Source organism: Somniosus microcephalus, chromosome 8 (assembly GCF_052327205.1).
Source record: "Somniosus microcephalus isolate GS21.2 chromosome 8, FLI_Smic_1.0, whole genome shotgun sequence".
In the NCBI taxonomy this organism is placed as follows: Eukaryota; Metazoa; Chordata; class Chondrichthyes; order Squaliformes; family Somniosidae; genus Somniosus; species Somniosus microcephalus.
The window spans coordinates 166,807,869-166,830,430 of record NC_140994.1 but is presented as its reverse complement, the minus strand read 5'-3'; the positions used below and the strand labels follow the sequence as shown (position 1 = coordinate 166,830,430).

The window sequence follows — 22,562 nt, the reverse complement described above, 5'->3', positions numbered from 1 at the left end:
TACAAAAGAAGGGACATTTGCTCATTTTATTGAAAATTGCTCCCTTTTATTGAAAACTACTCTCTTTGCCATTTGGAAACCAATTACTTTTCTTCATATAAACGCCGTCCAACCCCCAACCCAATCCACAGAGACCGTCCAGTTGAAACTGGTACTCTTCTTTCATTCCCTGTTCAAGGGGTTTAGCAGCTTTAAAAGTGGATAAATGCCCAGGCCCGAATGAAATGTATCCCAGGCTATTAAGCGAAGCAAAAGAGGAAACAGCAGAGGCCCTGACCATTATTTTTAAATCCTCTGTGGCTTCAGGTGTGGTGCTGGAGGACGGCTAATGTGGTACCCTTGTTTAAAAAGGGAGAAAAGGATAGACCGAGTAATTACAGGCCAGTCAGCCTAACCTCGGTGGTGGGAAAATTATTGGAAAGAATTCTGAAGGACAGGATAAATCTTCATTTAGAAAGACACGTATTAATGAAGGATAGTCAGCACGGATTTGTTAAGGGAAGGTCGTGTCTGACAAACTTGATTGAATTTTTTGAGGCGGTAACAAGGAGGGTAGTGTTTGATGTAGTGTATATGGACTTTAGCAAGGCTTTTGATAAGGTTCCACATGGCAAGCTGGTCACGAAGTTAAAAGCCCATGGGATCCAGGGCAAAGTGTCAAGTTGGATTCAAAACTGGCTCGGAGACAGGAAGCAGAGGGTAAGGGTTGATGGGTGTTTTTGTGACTGGAAGACTGTTTCCAGTGGGGTTCCGCAGGGCTCAGTACCAGGTCCCTTGCTTTTTGTGGTATATATCAACGGGGGTATGATTAAGAAGTTTGCAGATGATACTAAAATTGGCTGTGTGCTTGATACTGAAGAAGGAAGCTGTAGACTGCAGGAAGATATCAATAAATTGGTCAGGTGGGCAGAATAGTGGCAAATGGAATTCAATCCGGAGAAGCATTTGGGGAGGGCTAACAAGGAAAGGGAATACACATTAAATGGTAGGACACAGAGTAGTGTAGAGGAACAAAGGGACCTTGGAGTGCATCTCCACAGATCCCTGAAGGTAGCAGGCCAAGTAGATAAGGTGGTTAAGAAGGCATACGGAATGCTTGCCTTTATTAGCCGTGGCATAGAATACAAGAGCAGGGGGGTTATGCTTCAACTGTATAAAACACTAGTTAGGCCTCAGCTGGAGTACTGCATTACAGGAAAGATGTGATTGCACTAGAGAGGGTACAGAGGAGATTTACAAGGATGTTGCCGGGAGTAGAGAATCTTAGCTATGAGGAAAGACTGGATAGGCTGGGTCTGTTTTCCTTGGAACAGAGGAGGCTGAGGGGAGACCTTATTGAGGTGTATAAAATTATATGGGGCATAGATAAAGTGGATAGAAAGGACCTATTTCCCTTAGCAGAGGGGCCAAAAACCAGGGGGCACAGATTTAAAGTAATTGGGGGAAGGTTTAGAGGGGATTTGAGGGCAAATTTCTTCACCCAGAGGGTTGTGGTGGTCTGGAACTCACTGCCTGAAAGGGTGGTAGAGGCAGGAACCCTAACCACATTTAAAAGTACTTGGATGTGCACTTGGTCCGTAGCCCTGCAGGTTAGAGCATCCCAAGAGCTGGGAAGTGGGATTAGGCGGGATAGCTCTTTGTTGGCCGGCGCGGACACGATGGGCCAAAATGGCCTCCTTCCGTGCTGTAACTTTCTATGATTCTATGAGCTGTCATCTTTCTTTTAACCACCCCCCCCCCCCTCCCAGTTCATGCTGCAGTCTCCTCCTCCAGCATCTTCCTCCCCCCAGAACCACTCTGGGGCTCCTAACTCTTGTTCCTGCTGAATGCCGCTATAGAGTGTGGCTGGGTATTGCTAATTCCATCTTGTACAGCAACAGTTGGGCGCAGGAGCCCCAAAGTGACGATGCTGGAGGAAGAGCTTGATCGCTGCTGATTTCTGTTCACTTACTTGGACACATGAATAATGCCCCCAAAATCTTGATTGTCTACATCCAACGTGGACCATTGACGCATGGATTTGTTCCCATAACAGTCAAAATTGTTGACTTTACCAACTTCTGACAAAGGATCCCACCCAAAACATTAATCTATTTTTCCTACATATTCTGTTCTTATATCAGAATTCCAGAATTGAAGTTTTCTCTTTTAATATCTTTCACCTCTACCAAATTGGGTTCCATTATCAAATGAGTAGCTTTATTTTGTTATCTAGTTATTTTTATTCTCTTGAGGCTCTATTGCTACCTCGTGTGCCATTTTCAAACTAAATCATGTGTTCCTCTGCCTTTACTGAAATGTAACCAAGAGATGTGCAGGTGTAACTAAATTTGACCTGTTCTGTAGTTTTCTCGATTGCACAGTGTTTCTGTTTCATACTTCCTCTGGGAAGCTAGCCTTAGGTAGGGAATTTGGCATAAAGAAAGAAAGACTTGCATTTATATAGCGCCTTTCATGACAACCAGACATCTCAAAGTGCTTTACAACCAATTAAGTACTTTTGGAGCGTAGTCACAGTTGTATCAGGTTTTATAGAAATCTTTGAAAATCAAAAGAAAAAGTTTGGGGATGATTTGGACATGTATAAGTGTTAATGATTTGGGCTTCATAAAGCAATGATAATGGTGTTAAGTAAACATTTTAACCATTAAATAAACCAAATTGCTCATTTATTTATCTCTCTGGTTGATATTGCCTGAAGCAATGGGCTACCTATCAACTCAATAACATACAAAAATTCAGTATCAGTCAAGTGCACATGTAATCATTCCTTTATGAAAATTTGAATAACTTGTGCAAAACTCACGATGGCTTCTTCTCTCATATTGTTTTGCAGTGTTATCTCAGTGTTTTGACTAATAACCAATGACATTTGCTTGATTTAAAACTCCCTTCATGTAAGGAGATTCAAAACATATGTTTACTCTAACAAGCCTTGTCAGTTATTAAATAGTATGGAAAGAAAAATCAGGTGCACAAGACTTCAATATTCATAAAATAAAAAAATATTAACACAAAGCAATTTATGATATATAACACATTAAAACAACAACCTTCTGATATTAAATTTAATATAATTCTTGACCAGGATTGCAACAGAGAATGATGAAAAATGCAGGCGGGGCGGTTGACCTCACCCTCCCAACCAGAGTTCTCCTCTCCCCGCCCCCCCCGGATCACTACTGGTCTTTTCTTCCTTGCCTGCCACATGCGAATGATGTCCTGAGCACAGGGGCCGGGACCACAGTGGATATCACTTCCATCCACCTCACTTCCTGCCACTTCCCAGGGCTACCATTGGGATTTGTAATGACCTTGAGTTCCCCCCTAAAAAGAAAGACTTGCATTTATATGGAGCTAATGGAGTAGTTTTGACGTGTAGTCACTGTTGTAATGTAGGAAATGCGGCAGCCAATTTGCTCATAGCAAACTCCCATAAACAGCAATGTGATAATGACCAAATAACTTTTTTTTAGTGATGTTGCTTGAGGGATAAATATTGGCTCGGACATCGAGGATAACTCCCCTGCTCTTTTCAAAATATTGCCATGGGATCTTTTACATCTACCTGAGAGCAAACGAGGCCTCTGTTTGTTTAACATCTCATCCGAAAGATGATACATCCGATAGTGCAGCACTCCTTCAGTACTGCACTGGATTGTCAGCCTAGATTTTTTTTGTTCAAGTCTCTGGAGTGGGACTTGAACCCACCAACCTTTTGACTCAGAGGGCTACCCACTAAGCCACAGCTGATACATGGAGGGAGAGTGTCTTTAGCAGCCTCCTCTTCTTCCGTTCCAGCCCTTGCTTATCTTCTTCTTGTCAGTCTCTGTCAAGGCATACCAGGATCTTCCTGGTGTTTCTGGCCTATCTAACTGCCTGGCTGCCTCTTCTGGTGCCCAGGTTGTCTCCTGGACTGCCTGAGCCCTTTCAAAACTTTGTACGGAATGTTTTGAATGTTACAGAAGTATTTGTTCCACCTGCGCTCCCTTAGCATTAAACATTAGCTGTTGAGGAATGGAACTCTCTGCATGCATTGAAGCATGCATGAAGAGCTCCTTTGCGGCTACCTTTGCCACCAGTTGGTTAATTGTGTCAGACCTTACCACCAGCTGGTTGAGTGTGCAGCTGGCAGAATAACCCTGGTACTTTAGAGATGGTGCTCTGAGACTGGTAGCCCCAGTATAAGTGCAACCTTGAATTGTAGGTTTTAGGTATTAGTTCAAGGACGTTATGCTATTTCTTTGAGGCTATGCTTCAAAACCAGGCAGTATTTTCTTTATTACTATGTAGCCATAACTTACTGAAGACCTTGTTTATCCTTTAGTGCAATTGGATTAGGCTTTACTGTAATTGGGATATTTCTGAAGCGTTGCCAAATTTAAATGACAATCTTTAGGATTGAAAAGCTACCTCCAGTAAATCTGTCATGTCTGGAATTATAGCTCGTCAATTAGATTATAGAGTGGCATTTAAAACTGAGCTGACAGGAAGCCAAGCTGCACGGGAGAGTATAAAAATTACTTTGTGGGAAGAAGAGGATGTGAGGACATGTACTTTGTCTAAAGAGCCTACTACAGTTTAAAAAAAAAATCATATTTAAGATGATTATGCGTAGCCCATTTTTTTGTCTTGATTCTCCTTCATGTCATGTTTGCTCTGTCTGCCTTACCATCAGCTGGTTGAATGTGCAGGTATCTGTTTGTCCTGTAATGCATAAGGCATATAGGGGGAGAAATTCAGTATCTCCCCATTTGGGGCGTAATTATCGACCAGGCGCGAAATTTTGTGCCTGGCGCAAATTATCGCCACCTACTGGTAAATTGACCTGCTTCGCCCCAGGAGGTGCTTGGAGCGCTAAAACAGGCACTCACGACTGTCTTAAGGTGCTAAGCCTGAGAAGCGAGGCACTACCACCGAGGGCGGGCGCAGCACAGGTGCGGCCAGTTAGCGATTGCACGCAGACACGCTGGCACCGGTCAGCTCTTAAAGGGGAGGTTCGATCTTGGATTGTAGCCACACCCTGCGCATCGGAGCCCTGATTCTCGGCCTGGACAGACCTGCTGCCACATTCTTACGCCTAGGACCATGGAGAGGGCCAGGGAGCGAGCGCAGCGGTTCAGCGAGGGGGCCTTGCAGGTTCTGGTTGGCGCGGTGGAGCGCAGGCGATCTATCCTGTTCCCGGACACTGGCAGGAGGCCGCTTCCCAATGACTATCGCAAAGCTTGGAGGGAGGTGGCTCACCGAGTGACCTCCAGCAGCATGGTGTCTAGGACCCCTGTGCAATGCAGGAAGAAGCTCAACAACCTCACTCGGGTCGTCAGGGTGAGTACCCTTTTCAGAATCCTCTTCATCCTGCATGTCAACCTCACTTTATGGCCAAAGGGTCCTGAAAGCCCCAATGCCCAGTCCTCATCCAACACCTATGGGCCTTTCATGAAACTCACACGCACATTCAGCACTTTACACACTGTAAGGGCTAATCGACCATGGGAGGCAGTGCTGCCAAGATCAGGGCTTCACACTGTACTCAGAGCCCGTCCTTTCTCTTGCAGGGCAAGCTGGCCCATAACAGGAGGCAGCAGCAATGGACCGGGGGAGGCCGGCCTCACCTTCAAGCCCTCACCGATCTGGAGCAGCGAGTCCAGCAGATTATGGCAGGCCAGATGATTGGCCCCGTCGCCACTGGAGATGCCGACCCCGTTCTGGACAGCAATGGTAAGGTCATCACCTTTTTGACCTCTCTCCTTCCACTTGTGCCTCACACCAGCATCCTTTGCCACTATCGAACCAATACAGTACATTGCAGCACTCATGCCTCCCTCACTGCCACCCTGTCCTCACGCTAAAGCCACTCTTGTACCTCCCTGCTTTCAGATGCTGATTCGCCAGGTGAGGAGGCGGGCCCTCAAGCTGCCACTGTGAGCGACTCTGAAGGTGACGACGAGGAGGAAGCCGGACCATCAGTGCCACCCTCAGCCGAGGCAGCCCATGGCCATAATGGGGACACGCCTTCCCTGGAGGGGAGCAGGGGGGAATGGTCTGAGGAGGGTGAAGCTCCGGGGCCCAGCGGGCTGCAGCAACGCGGGGGGGTGTAGGGAAGCTCGGCGCCCTTCTCCCCGGAGGGAGAGTCTGGCCTCGAGTCCTGCTACAGTGAGCGCAGAAGAGGTGCAGCTCCTCACTGAAATGAGCGCCCAGGCGGAGCATAGGCACACTGAGCTCATGGCTGCAGTGGCAAGGATGCCCGATTCCATTGAGTCACTGGCAAGGAGTGTCCAGGACTTCGGCGCAGCACAGGCAAGGAGTGTCCAGGACGTCGGCGCAGCACAGGCAAGGAGTCTCCAGGATTTCGGCGCAGCACAGGCGGCTGCCACGCAAGTGCTTAGTGCTGCAATGCAGTCAGTGGCTGGTCTCATGCAGATGCAGATTAAGGCCACACGAGCACGGACTGCTGCCACCCTCGCTGGATCGGGCACAAATCACTGGGGCCCTCACCACGCCGCAGCAGGCCAGCAGTCTGTGCTTCAGCAGATTGCTCCGCATGCTGCAGTGCTGCCCCGTGGGAGTGCCAGTGTGTCGTCCGACCAGGGAGTTGCTGTCCTCTGTCAGGATGACAACGTTCCTGCTGCCAGCACTGTCACTTCTCCACTGCAGCTGCCACCACCTGTAGGACAGACTGCTGCCACCCATGCAGAGTTGGAGCAGTCAGCAGCCGGGCCCTCCAGGCCCAGAGCTGGTCCAGGCCGTCCCTCGAGGGCATCTGCAGTCTCAGTTTCTGACACTCAGCAGCCTTGCTGCAGCCACTTGGGTCCCATTGCGGAGGAGCTGCAGGGTGGGAAGGGGCGAATCTCGCAAGTGAAGCAGATCACCCTCGAAGGGCAAAAAGTACGAGGTGTGGCAAAATGCTGTTAAATGTTTTATTGAAGGCCGAGGATCGTGGTCATTTTTTGGTAACTGTTTTGTTCATTGTCTCCAGGTTGTGAGAGCCAGTTATGTGACTGACTGCTTTTTTGGGGGTTTCTCTCTATTACTTTGTCATGCGGGAATGGCACACAGTTTGTTAAATAAAGAAGTGTCTTTATTCAGAATGTGCATGTTTGCTCTTTGATGTATTTGTTGCCTTGACCGGCTCAGGGTTTGCGGAATGGTTCCATTCATGTTCTTTCAATGGCAGAAGCCATTCCCTCAGAGGGGGCCTAGAACCGACTTGCTATAAGCCGCTGACGGACGGCCCTTGCACTTTGTGCCTCCCTCCCGTCTTGGTTCCCACCCATTGCAGCCCCCATAGTATGTGGCCACTCAAGGTTATGCCAGTGAAAAAGCAAACCAACTACATAGTTCTGGTCAGAAGCCAAAAGTACCTCTGCAAGCGCTGACTCAATGCAGAAAGCTCTCTCTCCCTTTTTCTCTCTGCAAATCTCTCTCTCACAGAAGGAGTGGTCCAAAAATGGCTACCACAAAGAAGCCAGGAAGAGCCCCCTTTAAATAGCGCCCCCCCAGCCCCACAGCGACTGGGAACCGTTCCAGTCAACCAGTTGCTGGGAGCGACAGCGGAAAGGAGGGGGGCGCCACTGAATTTCCGGTTTGGGGCGCCCCAAGGGCGTTGCACCATGAAATGACATCAGGATCTGCGCACGCAGCTGAGCGGGCGTTGCGGTTTAGCGCCGCCACTAAATGTCCGCTCAATTTCGCAAGAGGCGCAGGTCTCGCCACGCCCAGGTGCTAGCCGCCTCGCGCCCCACTTATCGCCCTCTTAAGGCGCTAACGGGTGGCGCAACCAACTGAATTTCTCCCCCATAGGATCCAGACCAGTCGCTTCAAATCTGTTTCTGGCCACTGTGATGCCTTTTTCCAGGTCACGTCAGCTTCTAGGAGGTCCTTCTGTACAGTGCTATGCTGAATTATTATTGACCTTCTATGATTTCCTCTTCCATTCGGCTGCCATTTCAGTGCTCAGCATAGCATTCTTTGCCTAGAAATTCAATGGCGCCATACCTGTTTATCGGGCGCTAAATGGGCGCGTAAAACTCCAATATGGCAGTCAGGAAGCACACGCTCTGTACGCCATATTGGATCGAACCCCTCTGTTGGTGTCATGAGAACATGCCAGAAGCATTTAAAATGCTGAATACCTTATTTAAATAGGGTCTCGCCTTCTTTTGGCCAGAGTGTGTTGAGAATGTGGAACTCACTACCATAGGGAGTGGTTGAAGCGAATAGTAGAGATGCATTTAAGGGGAAGTTAGATAAGCATATGAGGGAGAAGGGAATAGAGGGTTATGTTGATAGATTTAGATGAGGAAAGACGGGAGGAGGCTCGAGTGGAGCATAAACGCCAGCATGGAGTGGTTAGGCCGAATGGCCTGTTTCTGTGCTGTATATCCTATGTAATGTAATCCTTTCAGGACATTTTTCTGATTTTGGTATGCCCCAGCAGCTGGCTCGCTACATGTTGAACTCACCCAGCAACACATGGCACGATCCAGTAGAAAGGACCCCATCACCAGAGCTATTTATTTAAAGGAAATATGCAGAACTTAGATTAATTGCTGGTTTGTCATTTCAAGCTGCTGGTTAACTTCTGGGTGTTTTTTGGTGTGTTTTATCATTCTGGAAAGTTCGGTTTGTCTGCTGGGAACAAGACTTTGCTGGTGTTGTGCTGTTTTTGGCAGCCTCATAAATAGTTTGACTGCAGTCATGGGTAGTCTCATAAGGCTGCCTTTGGGGCTGGAGAACAAAGGAAATCAGCAAGGAAAAGCAGGAGCAGCTGCCACAAGAGGGAGGAGGAGGGCAGTATGCAGGAGGCCATATCCACAGCGGCTATTCAGGGAGCACTTCTCCTACATTTACTTAACTCAGGAGCAATGTCTGAGGTGCCTTCACTTCACAAAGAAGGCGGTCACTGAGTGATGTCACCTGCTGCAGACACAACTCGAGCCTCACATCAGGGCATGTACAGCAGTCAGTGGCCCTTAACTTTAATGCCACGGGCTCTTTTCAGGCTGCAGCAGGTGACATCTCCCAGTTCGCAGTGCACCGCTGTATCTGCGAGGTCACTGGGGCTCTTTACGCCAGGGGAACACCTACATCTCATTCCTCGTGATAAAGCAAAACAGGACAAGAGAGCACGGGGTTTCACCATCACAGGCAGTGCATCATGCAGATCTGTGCCCGGTATCCTGGCAGCAATCATGATTCAGTCATCTTGTGCCAGTCCTTTGTGCTGCCTTTATTTCAACCAGGCCATCAACTTACAGGCTGGCTACTTGGCAACAAGGGATATCTCCTCTGGACATGGCTCATGACTCCTGTCAGGCACAGCTGGGGGATTGTCCTATGAGGAGAGATTGAGTAGACTAGGCCTATATTCCCTAGAGTTTAGAAGAAAGAGAGGCGATCTCATTACTTTTTACTATTCTTATTAATGACCTGGATATAGGTGTTGGGGGCATGAACTGCAAATTTGCAGATGATACCAAGATCTGTGCGAGTATTAGGACTGTAGATGACGCTCGTCTGCTTCAGGCAGATCATAATGTTTTAGGAGATTGGGCTCATGACTGGAAATTATCTATATCTTAGATAAGTGCAGTGTTATGATGTGGGCAGGGCAAATGCTCAACATTCATACACCTTCAGGGAAAAGCATTAAAGAAGGTGGAGATAGAAAGAGATTTGGGCATTATAGTGCGTACATCCTTAAAGGTACATGAGCAATGCCATGAAGCAATAGCTAGAGCAAATAGGGTGTTGGGGTGTATCCATAGGACAATTGAGTATAAGACGAGGCATACTATTTTGTCCTTGTACAAGACGTTGGTCAGACCGCACTTGGAATACTGTGCCCAGTTTTGGTCTCCTTACGTGGTGGGTGATATTGAGGCTTTGGAAAGGGGTGCAGAGGAGGGCCACGAGACTAATTCCCAGTCTAAAGCATCTTGGTTATCAAGATAGGCTAAAAGAGTTGCGACTCTACACTTTAGAGAAGCGTAGACTTAGAGGTGATCCGATTGAGGTTTATAAGATAATGAAGATAATAAGATAATGATTGTGTTCCAGTTGACAGTTTGTTTCAATTAAATAGGTTAGGGAGGACCAGGGGTCACCAATTAAGTTGTATAAGGCCAGATCTAGTTAGATGTCAGGAGCTGGTTCTTTTCCCAGAGAATAGTGGACCTCTGGAACAGGTTGCCGTCTCCTGTGGTGGATGCTGATTCGCTGAATTCCTTCAAAGAAGAGCTGGACCTGTTTCTGGCTGGGGTGGAGGTCACCTATTAAAGACGGTAGGTGCTGCAGGGAATTCAGGGCCAGAGTGATCTCCTGGACTAGTTTCGATCACTTAGATGGGTCAGAGAGGAATATCCCAGATTTTTTTCCCCAAATTGGCCTGGGTTTTTAATCTCTTTTTGCCTCTCCCAGGAGATCACATGGTTTCGGGTGGGGTGGAGTGTATATATTGTGATACACAAGGCATTGCAATTGTGTGGGACAGGCTCGATGGACCAGTGGGTCTTTACCTGCCCATCATTGTTCGTATGTTTGAAACGTATAACATTCTTAAGAGACTTGACAGGGTAGATGCTGGGAGGATGTTCCCCCTGGCTGGGGAGTCTAGGACTGGGGGTCACAGTCTCAGAATAACAGGTCGGCCATTTGGACTGAGATAAGGAGAAATTCCTTCACACAAAGGGTTGTGAATCTTTGGAATTCTCTATCCCAGAATGCTGTGGATGCTCAGTCGTTGAGTATATTCAAGACAGAGATCGATAGATTTTTGGATATTAAGGGAATCAAGGGATATGGGGATAGTGTGGAAAGGTGGAATTGAGGATGAAGATCAGCCAAGATCTTGTTGAATGACGAAGCCGTTTCAAAGGGCTGGATGGCCTACTGCCGTTCTTATGTTCTTAGGTTCTCTTGTTAGCCATGGTTGGACCACTTTTCCCATGGGTTTTTTTATTCCTTAAGGGAATGTATATTTGTTGCGAATTATGAATTATTTCTTTAAATGTTTGCCATTGCTTATCTACCCATATCTTTTAATCTAGTTTCCCAATTTACCTTAGCTAACTTGCCCCTCAGATTTAAGACCTTAGTTTTGTACTTAACTAAATCACTCTCAAACTCAATATAAAATTCTATCATATTATGATCACTCTTCCCTAGAGGCTCCTTTACTACAAGGTTGTTAATTAACCCTTTCTCATTGCACAATACTAGATCTAAAATGGCCTGTTCCCTAGTTGGTTCCTCGACATACTGATTGAGAAAACTATCTCGAATACATTCCATGAGCTTGTCCTCCACATTATTACTGCAAATTTGGTTTGCCCAGTCTATATGAAGATTACTGTATTACCCATGTTACATGCACCTCTAATTTCCTCCCACACTACTCTTTCACCACGCATTTAACCTGTAACTGTTTGTCCCTATGCCAATTTGCGCGTGGCTCAGGTAACAATCCAGAGATTATTGCCTGTGAGGTTCTGTGTTTTAATTTCGACCCTAGCTGCTCAAACTCCTTCAGCAGAACCTCATTCCTAGTTCTACCTATGCCGTCTGTTCCTGCGTTTACCACGACAACTGGGTCCTTCCCCTCCCACTCCAAGTTCTTCTCCAGCAGTGAGGAAATATCCTTAACCCTGGCACCAGGCAGGCAACACAACCTTTGAAACTCCCATTCATGGCTGCAGAGAACATATCTATCCCCCTGACTATACTGTCCCTGACTACTACCAGATTCCTTTTCATATGCTAGATTACTTCAAATGTTATATTGTAAATCCTAATATATTCCTGCATGTGAAAGAAAAGGGAGTCTGAGACAATAGTTATTTAAGATTCTGAATAGATTTGATGTTATTTCCAAATAAACTGCCAAGAGTAAGCAATTCATTAGCCTGTCTCAGTTAGCTTGTTTCAGAAATCGATTAACGCCTCATACCCATTGAGCAACCAAAAAATGAAACAGAATTACTTGTACCACCACAGGAACTCTGTCTTTTTGGAAACAGGGTGCTGTGAGGGCAGTTAGGCAGTAAAACAAATTGCAATAAAAACAGGCTGCTGGAGAGAGGAGTTAGAAAATGAGTTAAGCAAGATAACCTGCTGAAGTGGGGTAGCATAGTGTGTTCATTATTTTTCTTCTTAGGCAGTCCCTCGGAACCGAGGATGACTTGCTTCCACATTAAAAATGAATTTGCAGGTAACTGATGAGTCCAATGCGGGACCTACAGTCTCTGTCACAGGTGGGGCAGACGGTGGTTGAAGGGGCGGGTGGGTGGGGTGCTTGGGTTGACGTGCGCTCCTTGCGCTGCCTGCACTTGGCTCACTCGGCGAAGAGACTCGAGGTGTTTGGCGCCTTCCCGGATGCTTCTCCTCCACTTTGTGCAGTCTTGGGCCAGGAATTCCCAGGTGTCGGTGGGGATGTTGCACTTTTTCAACGAGGCTTTGAGAGTGTCCTTGAAGCGTTTCCTCTGCCCACCTGGGGCTCTCTTGCCGTGCCGGAGCTCCGAATAGAGCGCTTGTTTTGGGAGTCTCGTATCGGACATGCGGACAATATGACCTATACATTGGAGCTGATTGAGCGTGGTCAAAGCTTCGATGCTGGGGATGTTGGTCTGAGGAAGAACACTGACGTTGGTGCGCCTATCCTGCCAATGGATTTGCAGGATCTTGCGGAGGCAGCGTTGGTGGTACCTCTCCAGTGCTTTGAGGTGCCTGCTGTACATGGTCCATGTCTCTGAGGCATACAGCAGGGCGGGTATCACTGCTGCTCTGTAGACCATGAGCTTAGTGCCGGGTTTGAGGTCCTGGTCTTCAAACACTCTCTTCCTCAGGCGACCGAAGGCTGCACTGGCACACTGAAGGCGGTGTTGGACTTCATCGTCGACGTCTGCCCTTCTTGACAGTAGGCTCCCGAGGTATGGAAAGTGGTCCATGTTGTCCAAGGCCTTGTCATGGATTTTGATAATCGGGGGGGCAGTACTGTGTGGCGGGGGCAGGTTGGTAGAGGACCTTTGTCTTACGGATGTTTAGTGTAAGGCCTATGCTCGCGTACGCTTCGGTGAAGGTGTTGACGATAGTTTGGAGTTCGACCTCCGAGTGAGCGCAGACATAAGCATCATCTGCATACTGTAATTCGATGACAGAGGATGGGACGACCTTGGATCTGGACTGGAGGCGATGGAGGTTGAACAGTTTCCCGTATCTTCTGTAAATTAGCTCGACTCCAGTGGGGAGCCTACTGAGGGTGAGATGGAGCATTGCAGCAAGGAAGATCGAGAAGAGCATTGGTGCGATGACACAGTCTTGCTTGACACCAGTTCGTACGTGAATTGGATCTGTGGTGGAACCATTGGTCAGGATCACGGCTTGCATGTCGCCGTGAAGCAGGTGGAGGATGGTGACAAACTTTTGAGGGCAGCCGAATTTGAGGAGGACACTCCATAATCCCTCACGATTGACAGTGTCGAAGGCCTTTGTGAGATCAAAGAAGGCCATGTACAGTGGTTGGTGCTGTTCCCTGCATTTCTCTTGTAATTGACGTGTGGTGAAGATCATGTCAATTGTGCCCCTTAGTGGGCGGAATCTGCATTGCGACTCTGGGAGGAGCTCTTCGGCCACTGGGAGAAGGCAATTGAGGAGCAGACAGCAGGGAAACTCTTCTGTAATTACCGCAATCGGACTTGTCACCTTTCTTGAAGATGGACACAATTACGGCATCTCAGATCCCCTGGCATGTTCTCTTCCTTCCAGATAAGATAAATTATTTCATGAATTCACGCCAGTAGTGCTTCTCCACCGTGCTTTAGTGCCTCGGTGGGGATTCCATCTGCACCTGAGGCCTTGTTGTTCTTCAGTTGTCGGATAGCCTTTTCAATCTCATGCCGGGCTGGGGTTGTGCTGAGATGGTGGCGGGTAGCATGCTGTGGGATGGAGTTGAGGACACTCGCTTCGAAGACAGAGTCGCGGTTAAGGAGATCTTCGAAGTGCTCCTTCCAGCGGGCACTGACTGCCTCTCTGTCCTTGATGAGTACCTCTCTGTTCTTGGCCCGCAGTGGGGTAGGGCCTTGGGTGCTTGGGCCGTAGATGGTCTTGACTGCGCTAAAGAATCCATGCACGTCGTGGTTGTCGGCTAGCTGCTGGATCTCCTGCGCTTTCTCCACCCACCATCTGCTCTTTAGGTTGCAAGTTTTTTGTTGGACCTCGGCCTTCAGGCTTCTGTAGAGCTGCTTTCTTGCTCTCGAGTTCTCTTGCTGTTTCCAGATCAATGTAGCCCCAAAACAGCAGCGGCAACAGAAACAATGCCACAGGAAAATTAACGCTGGAGCACTCAAAGACCCCACTAAGAAAGCCCTATTCAGCCTGCGCCTCACAAACAACCTGACGACTCCCAGTGATGCAGAGACACAGCGTGCCCACAGCACCTGGTCTGCACTCAAGGCCTGCATAATCAGCACCTGTGAAGAGACGCTCGGTCACTCGACCAGGAAACACCAAGACTGTATTGTATAGCACAGCCCAGGGATACAGTAGCTATAGGGCAATATTTTTCAACCCACATAAAAGTAAGACATTCAGACCACTTAAGAGAGCAACTGATGCCACTTAATTCAAGGAGATACCTACAGTGGACCTGAATTCTTAACAGCTACCTAAACCCATTTATTTGCAGTAAGATTGCTTGTTCTTACTTTCCTATGAATATGTCGCTAATACATTATGAGGCTTTTGTTACCTAATTGTTAGATGCTAATGTGTGATTAGTGTGACTAGTTAAAGGACAAAAGGGTGCAAGGTCACCTACGCATGCAGCACAGCAAAGACAAAGGGACTATTGTATATTAAGTGAACAGTCTGTTATCAGGAATGCAGTACCATATAAATTAATACTGAGCTTGTCAGTTACATTATAGACAAGGGCACTGTTTTCTGTTTTTCATGGAAAAATGATTAGAATTATGGAATGGACCTTCAAAACACTGGTAAATTCCTGGAAAATCTCAGAACACTGCAATAGAAATGACCGTTAAAGTCCTTAAATCCTAGATTTAAAAAAAATGAAATTTGACTTATTCAGTCACTGTTTGACTTAACCAGTGACCCTGATCATAGGCCACCCGAACCAATACACTAAGAGAAGCAAAGTGCCATACATTGTGCCGTACTCCAGCCAGTAACATCTTTTGAAAAGGTTTTAAAGAACAAATGTACATGGATAAAACTTACTGTTAGTAGACTTGCCCCTAAATGGAGTGGCCGTACAATTTCCTTTCAGGTTTTAGTCGGTAAAACATCATACATTTCCTCTTTCTCCGTTGTTGCTTTCCTCAGTGTTTTGTTTTAACTGTTGTTAATGATTGTGTGTATTTGTATTCCTGATCAACTCTGTGTCATGGGTGGGAAAGTGGGATGTGAGGTTACACTGAAGTCATTGTAGGAAAAATTGCTTTGGCCAGCTAAAAATAACTATAACAATAAATAATATGGATATGAGTTAAAATGTGATTATTCTGGTATAAAGTGTAATTGTAAGTATACAAAGTAAAGGAGGGCAGAATTCTATGTACAGGAAACTTTGTGTTATCCGGAGGCTAACTGTCCGGAATGCTCAAGCCACCGGCAAAAATCAGGAGCCGTTTTCGTTAGTTTTTTTTTCTTCTCATTGCTTTTTTCCTCAACAGTCAAGCTCTGCATGGTCTGCTGAAGCTGTTGCTAAGCTACAGAGACGCTTGGACTGTTTAGAAGCTGTTGCTAAGCAACAGGGTTTGTTGACAGATACGGAGCTCAAAAGCTTCCGTATCTTTCAACATTAGAGCTGGAGTGTCCGGCAGTTTTGAGGGAACGGCAACAGCTCGGTCCTGTCGGTGCCGGATAGCACAAAGTCTCCTATGATATTGTACATGGGGAGTCGAGAGCAACTGTAGTCTTCAGGTAAAGCATGGGTAGGGAGCAGAGATGTAATTCACACCTTGTTTAAAGTCTTACATTCTGCCCTCACTTTTATGTAATACTTGAATTTTACATTTTATATAGGGACATTGAATACAAAAACAAGGACGTCATGTCCAAAGATGTGCGGGGTTAGGTTGATTGGCTATGATAAAAATTGACCCTTAGTGTTAGGGGGATTAAATACGTGGGGTTACGGGGATAGGGTGGGATATGTGTTGGTGTAGGGGTTACGGGGATCGGGTGGGATATGTGTCGGTGCAGGCTCGATGGGCTGAAATGGCCTCTATCTGTACGGTGAGGTTTCTGTGATTCTGTGATAAACCTTTACAAATCTGTGGTTAGGCCTCAACTGTAGTATTGTGTACAATTCTGGGCTCCACACTTTAGGAAGGATGTCAAGGCCTTGGAGAGGGTACAAGGGAGGTTTACTAGGATAATACCAGAGATCAGGGACTTCAGTTATGTGGAGAGATTGGAGAAGCTAGGATTGTTCTCCTTACAGCAGAGAAGGTTAAGGAGAGACCTAATAGAGGTATTCAAAATTATGAGGGGTTTTGATAAAGCAAGTAGGGAGAAACTATTTCCTCTGGCAAGTGGGTCGGTAACCAGTGGTCATAGCTTAAAAATAATTAGCAAAAGAACAAGAGGTGAAATGAGGAGAAATTTTTTTCACACAGAGGGTTGTTATGATCTGGAATGCACTATCTGAAATGGTGGTGGTATCAGATTCCACAGGAACTTTCAAAGGACAATTGGACATATATTTGAAGAGAACTAATTTGCAGGGTTATGTGGAAGTAAATTGGACAGCTGTTTCAAAGAGCCGGCACAGGCACAACGGGCCGAATGGCCGCCTTCTGTGCTATACGATTCTATATAGTTAAATAGCAAAACTTAAAACAGTTTGGGAAGCATTGGTTGGAGCACAGAAGTTTCTCTGCAGTATAGACCGAGGAGGTAGGAGCCACAAAACTGAGGCACTACAGTGGCACCACTGTTGGGAGGATGCAATTACAGTGTGACAGGTTTACATAGGCAGTTTCCATTATAAATGTGGACATAGTAATTTGTAATGAAAAAAAATTGACACAATAATGTGACAATGGGAAGTAAGGTTTTGTAGACAGAGTATGCACAGATGTAACTTTTTAATATATAATCTTAAAATCTTACGTAGGTCTTACACTCCAATGGAAAACTCGAGCATTAATATTTCCTATCGGAATTCCAGTGTTAGAATGTCCATATATAATGCTTACACAGATTTATAAAAAAAAATTGTAGCACAAGTAAGTAGCAGTCCAGTAGGAATTGTAATATTAATCTTCTAACTTATCTGTAACAACTCTCAGCCACATCACCAGGTGTTGCTGTGCAACCTGCTGATCTCCTGCTACAGTTCCTTCTATACACAGTGAGCATCATGTGGCCCTGTGAATACATTATGAATTGTTTTAAATTTAAATTTCCTCTTTAAAATTTGTTGCTGTGCTGGAAGCTGAATTTTCTCCTATTCCCCTGCCACAACTGCCATATTGGGCCTTGTTCCCTGCTAAATCTGTCCCACCCTGAAAGAAGCTTCCAATGCTCAAATGCCTGGCTTGATCTCTGGCCTCCAGTCCCTGATTATGCTGCCGCACACAGCAACCCTGACTTCCAGTGGTTGAACAGGGCATCCGTTCCCCTGGTACATGCCCCAAATCTGACTTCTGATTGTTGAACAAAGCCTGTGATCCTAATTGGCCTGTGGTCTCAAACCCCGCTGGTTTACCCTGTCCTGGCCCCCCATTAAATAAATGGCTCCCACTTCCTTAGTAAGTAAATCAATCATGCCAGCATAATAAATAAATGCCTACTGTTAAAATAAGTAAATATTTTGCCATCTAATACTGATGGTTTTCATCCCAGTGCAACACAATACAAACTGAAACTATAATGCCAACAGAAACCAACACAACACAAGCTGAGAAGGTGTATTCAACTCAACACGAGCTCAACAGACCCAAAGAACCCACCCTGAAGCACATTACAGAGGAAACCATCTCACATGGCAAGGACTCTATATGCAATTATTCTTTCAGCATTCACCCAAAACAATTTTTTAACCCTATAAGTACTGTGCCTTACTTCAACATCCCAATCTCATACTTTGTGGTCTGTTTTGACATAAAATATTATTTGTGGCTTTCTGTTCTAAATTTGTCTTTACTTTAATAATCAGTTTATACTGACTCACCGTGAGCAGTGCTAGATTCACCAGTAATCAATCTTTATTAGATTACATTTAATCAAGCTGATTTTGGTAAAGATCAGTCAGTGTTTTAACAATCAATCTGTGGTCATGACTGCTAGTCATTTGCTCACTGTTCTGTATTTTGCTAGTGAAAACTTCATAGTACCATGAAATGGTTTGTACAAAGTACAGCAAACATTTTGAATGTTGCCTCATGCAGTATGGGCCAGGTCTTTTGATGTGATCACCTTTGGAAAGAAAAATTGCAAGCTGGAAATCTGAAATAAAGACATAAAATGCTAAAAATACACAACAAGTGCATCACTATCTGAAAAGAGAAAAGGTACATTAGCGTTTTGGGTAAAGACACTTCGTCAGTTCTGATAAAGAATCTTCACACTTGGAGCTTCAACCCATCTTTACTATTTTCAGATACTGAAATATTTATTTATTGTATATGTTCAACATTTTCTATTTTCCTTTTTCTTGACAGTGAAGTTGCAGCTTGTGACATTAAATGTTCCCCAGTCAGCAGCATTTGTACCTCTGCAGGGATTAGTGTGCCAGTCAAATGCACTTACCAGTGACTTACTCCATGTCATTATTTTGTTTACATTGATTCTATGATCTAATTTAGACTGAGTAAAAACTCCCTTTGCTAGATCAGACAACACAACGCTGATAGAACTGGAACAGGATAAGTATTTAAAAAACAAATAAAAAGCCCAGAATAAAGTGAAAATGCAGTTTTAATAAAAGTTCTGCATTGGTGCCACAAATGTAGTAAATTTTGAGTTAAAATATTCTAAACCTATAAACCCTCCAATAAAGTTAAAATGAGCACATAGAACTTCTCCACATTAACCTTTCCTGAGTTTATTAAAACTGGTTTGAATTTGTCTTTGTTTCCTGTCTGGCTCTGACAGATTGCAGTGTATCTTGATATATATTAAGGGGCTTGTTTTGGACAGACTGAGCTTAACTTTGGACAGAACTTCGATGGTAATTTGGTTTTACAGTATATGAGCCGTACTATTAAAAGTGAAAAAAAATCAAGAATGCTGGCTAATGATGTACTTAAAACAATGGAAAATATAATACATTGTGTCTGCCAAAAAGACTGTCGACAGTATTTTTAAACCAATTTTTCTCTATCCCCTCCTTGCCAATAGTTTTTTTTGTAGAATCAGGCAGCACTGGATAAGCCTGGTGTGTGCGTGAGATGCGGGGGTGTGGGTGGTGGGGAGAGGATTGAGCCTGAAAATGATTTTTTTTTAAATGAGTATATCATCCAACTGGTAAGTATATCTTTTAAAATATATAGGACAATTCTTTGTGCAGGAAGTATCTCCTCACCATTCCTTTTCCATTAATTTTCAATCAATTTTGGGAACTGTTAGAATGGTGCTCTCCCAGCTCAGCCTCCCTTTGTGATGCCGCCAGATCAATACTTGTCAGAATAACCCTGTCTAATCTATCCATGTACCACTTGCTGCCCATTAAATAGTCACATTGCAGGTTGGCAGGCAACCACAGTTCCTTCGGCCTGTCCATAGTGCAGCCTTGGCAAAGTAGCAGGAGTTCTTTCAACTGCACTTTTATGGTAACTAGATCATTATTAATTTTATAAAAAGATTGAAATTGTTGGCAGTAGATTAATAATATTAGTGATTGTACCATGAATAATGCGATATTAAGCATATTGTGCCTTTAACTTACACAACATGTCTTTTTTTTAAAAAGACACTAGAGGTTGAAGTCTGTCTTTTAAACCCTAACTCTGCTTTAACTGTAAACACACTTCATTCACTTATTAATAATTTAATTTTTCTTCTTACAGGGAACCAATTGGAAAGAAGAAATCTGGTAAGGAGCATTTAATTGAATTGTACATAAGCTAGTTGTCTGTAACTAAAACTATTTTAATTTATCTGGCTAGAAGGGATCTTAGAAGGCGTAAATTACATTTTAAAGTATATTCTGTAAATTGCAGTTTACCGTGAAATTTTGCGAATTGGTAAAGTGTGCTTTTTTACCAACTTTCCCATAAATTACACCAGTATATGAAGAGGATTTTTTTAACATCCATAGATAATATTCTTCGTGTAGCATAAATATGACAGGATGGTGAGAAATTCTAAAGACCAGTCTGATGATACAAAGATGGGACGGAAAGTAGTGAGTGAGGAGGACATCAAAAACCTGCAAAGGGACATAGACAGGCTAAGTAAGTGGGCAGAGATTTGGCAGATGGAATACAATACTGGAAAGTGTGAGGTTATGCACTTTGGCAGGAAAAATCATAGAGCAAGTTATTATCTTAATGGCAAGAAACTGGAAAGTACTGTAGTACAAAGGGATCTGGGGGTCCTGATGCACGAAACTCAAAAAGTTAGTATGCAGGTGCAGCAAGTGATCAAGAAGGCCAGTGGAATGTTGACTTTTATTGCTAGGGGGATGGAATATAAAAACAGGGAGGTATTGCTGCAGTTGTACAAGGTATTGGTGAGACCGCACCTGGAATACTGCATACAGTTTTGGTGTCCATACTTAAGAAAAGACATACTTGCTCTCGAGTCAGTACAAAGAAGGTTCACTCGGTTAATCCCGGGGATGAGGGGGTGGTCATATGAGGAGAGGTTGAGTAGATTGGGACTCTACTCATTGGAGTTCAGAAGAATGAGAGGCGATCTTATTGAAACATATAAGATTGTGAAGGGGCTTGATCGGGTGGATGCGGTGAGGATGTTCCCAATGAAGGGTGAAACTAGAACTAGGGGGCATAATCTTAGAATAAGGGGCTGCTCTTTCAAAACTGAGATGAGGAGAAACTTCTTCACTCAGAGGGTGGTAGGTTTGTGGAATTTGCTGCCCCAGAAAGCTGTGGAAGCTACATCATTAAATAAATTTAAAACAGAAATAGATAGTTTCCTAGAAGTAAAGGGAATTAAGGGTTATGGGGAGCGGGCAGGAAATTGGACATGAGTCTAGGTTCGGAATGGTCATGTCCCTGTGGGTAGTGGAGTGGGCCCAGGGGCCGTGTAGCCTGGTTCTGCTCCTACTGTGTTCTAATTCTGTGTTAGATTTCAGGAGATGGTTTTATTCCTGTTCCTGGCTGGGGTGGAGATCGCCTTTACAGAAGGTAAGTACTGTAGAAAATATAGGGACAGAGTGATCTACTGGAAGAATTTCGATCGCCTAGATGGGTCGGAGAGGAATTTCCCAGATTTTTTTCTCCCAAATTGGCCATTGGGTCTTTATCTGGTTTTTCGCCTCTCCCAGGAGATCACATGGGTTCGGGTGGATGCAGAGTGATAGAAGATTTGAGGTTAGGATCAGATCAGCCATGATCTTATTGAATGGTGGAGCAGGCTCGAGGGGCCGATTGGCCTACTCCTGCTCCTATTTCTTATGTTCTTATGTAGTCCAAAGAATTGCTCATGGGAAAACCTACCTGGTACAAGTGGTAACAGGATCCGTGGCAACTTGCCATGTAAAAAAAAAAACCTTGCTAGAAGCTGTACAAAGATATGGGCAAGTGGAGATTTTGACTAGATTTTATGTATGGGAGTCAAACTCTTACTATTCAGCTGAACAAAAATCAACAAAACTTAAAAACAATGAAAGCAAGTAATTATAGACCAAAGTGGGGCAAAACTATAAATGACAGTTCAGCCAGGGAAGAGTCAATAACCTAATGACTATTCCACAGGTTATATGATCCTGTTCCAGATATTCTGGACAGACTGTACTTGAACTTCTCAAGGAAAAGGAAAGGTTAAATAGCTGGATAACAACATAGATCAAATTAAGAACTAAGCATGAGCCAACAAGAAGGATTCTCGGCCAGGGAACAGACCTTAGGAAGAGATTAGTAATGGTGACTTGTCATAGCCAGTTCATAAGCTAATTGTAGGTTGTGTTTTCTCAAACAATGTTATGGGGAATGATCATTTTAATAAGTGCAAATCTAACTTTGGGATGTGCCTTGCTCTTATCACTTATGTGACAGTCATTTATGCAAATTAAAGGTGACCTGTGACAAAGCGCAGTAATAGAATTTCTGGAAGGTATGGGTTACCTAACAAATTACCAAAACATCTAGATCCAAGATGGGTAGCCCTTATCCATCCTTAGCACCACAAATAGGACTCTGTGTGAATGATCTAATCAGTTATATGTGCACAGTCAAAAGGTAAATGAATCATGCAAAATATAGAGCTGGAAGATATAAGTGGGTTTTAGAAATATGTACTTTGAGTTCTCATTATGCAGCGTCTGAGTTTCAGTTGATTCATTTTAGATTGTTGAGTTAGTCTCTGTGTGCATTTGTGGTGTTGATGCAAAGCAATTTTGCAGTTTTGTAGTG

The 22,562-nt window shown here is 44.7% G+C and overlaps 1 protein-coding gene across 2 annotated transcripts in view; it reads left to right on the top strand.

The window, feature by feature from the left end:
* The window catches only part of sh3pxd2b (SH3 and PX domains 2B), a 381,839-nt gene that overhangs the window by 290,267 nt on the left and 69,010 nt on the right, over window positions 1–22,562 (top strand). For both annotated transcript variants that reach the window (XM_085995331.1, XM_085995333.1), the window contains exon 6: window positions 20,034–20,059. In XM_085995331.1, coding sequence (XP_085851457.1) covers window positions 20,034–20,059 — 26 coding nt within the window. The remainder of the gene's footprint in view (window positions 1–20,033; window positions 20,060–22,562) is intronic.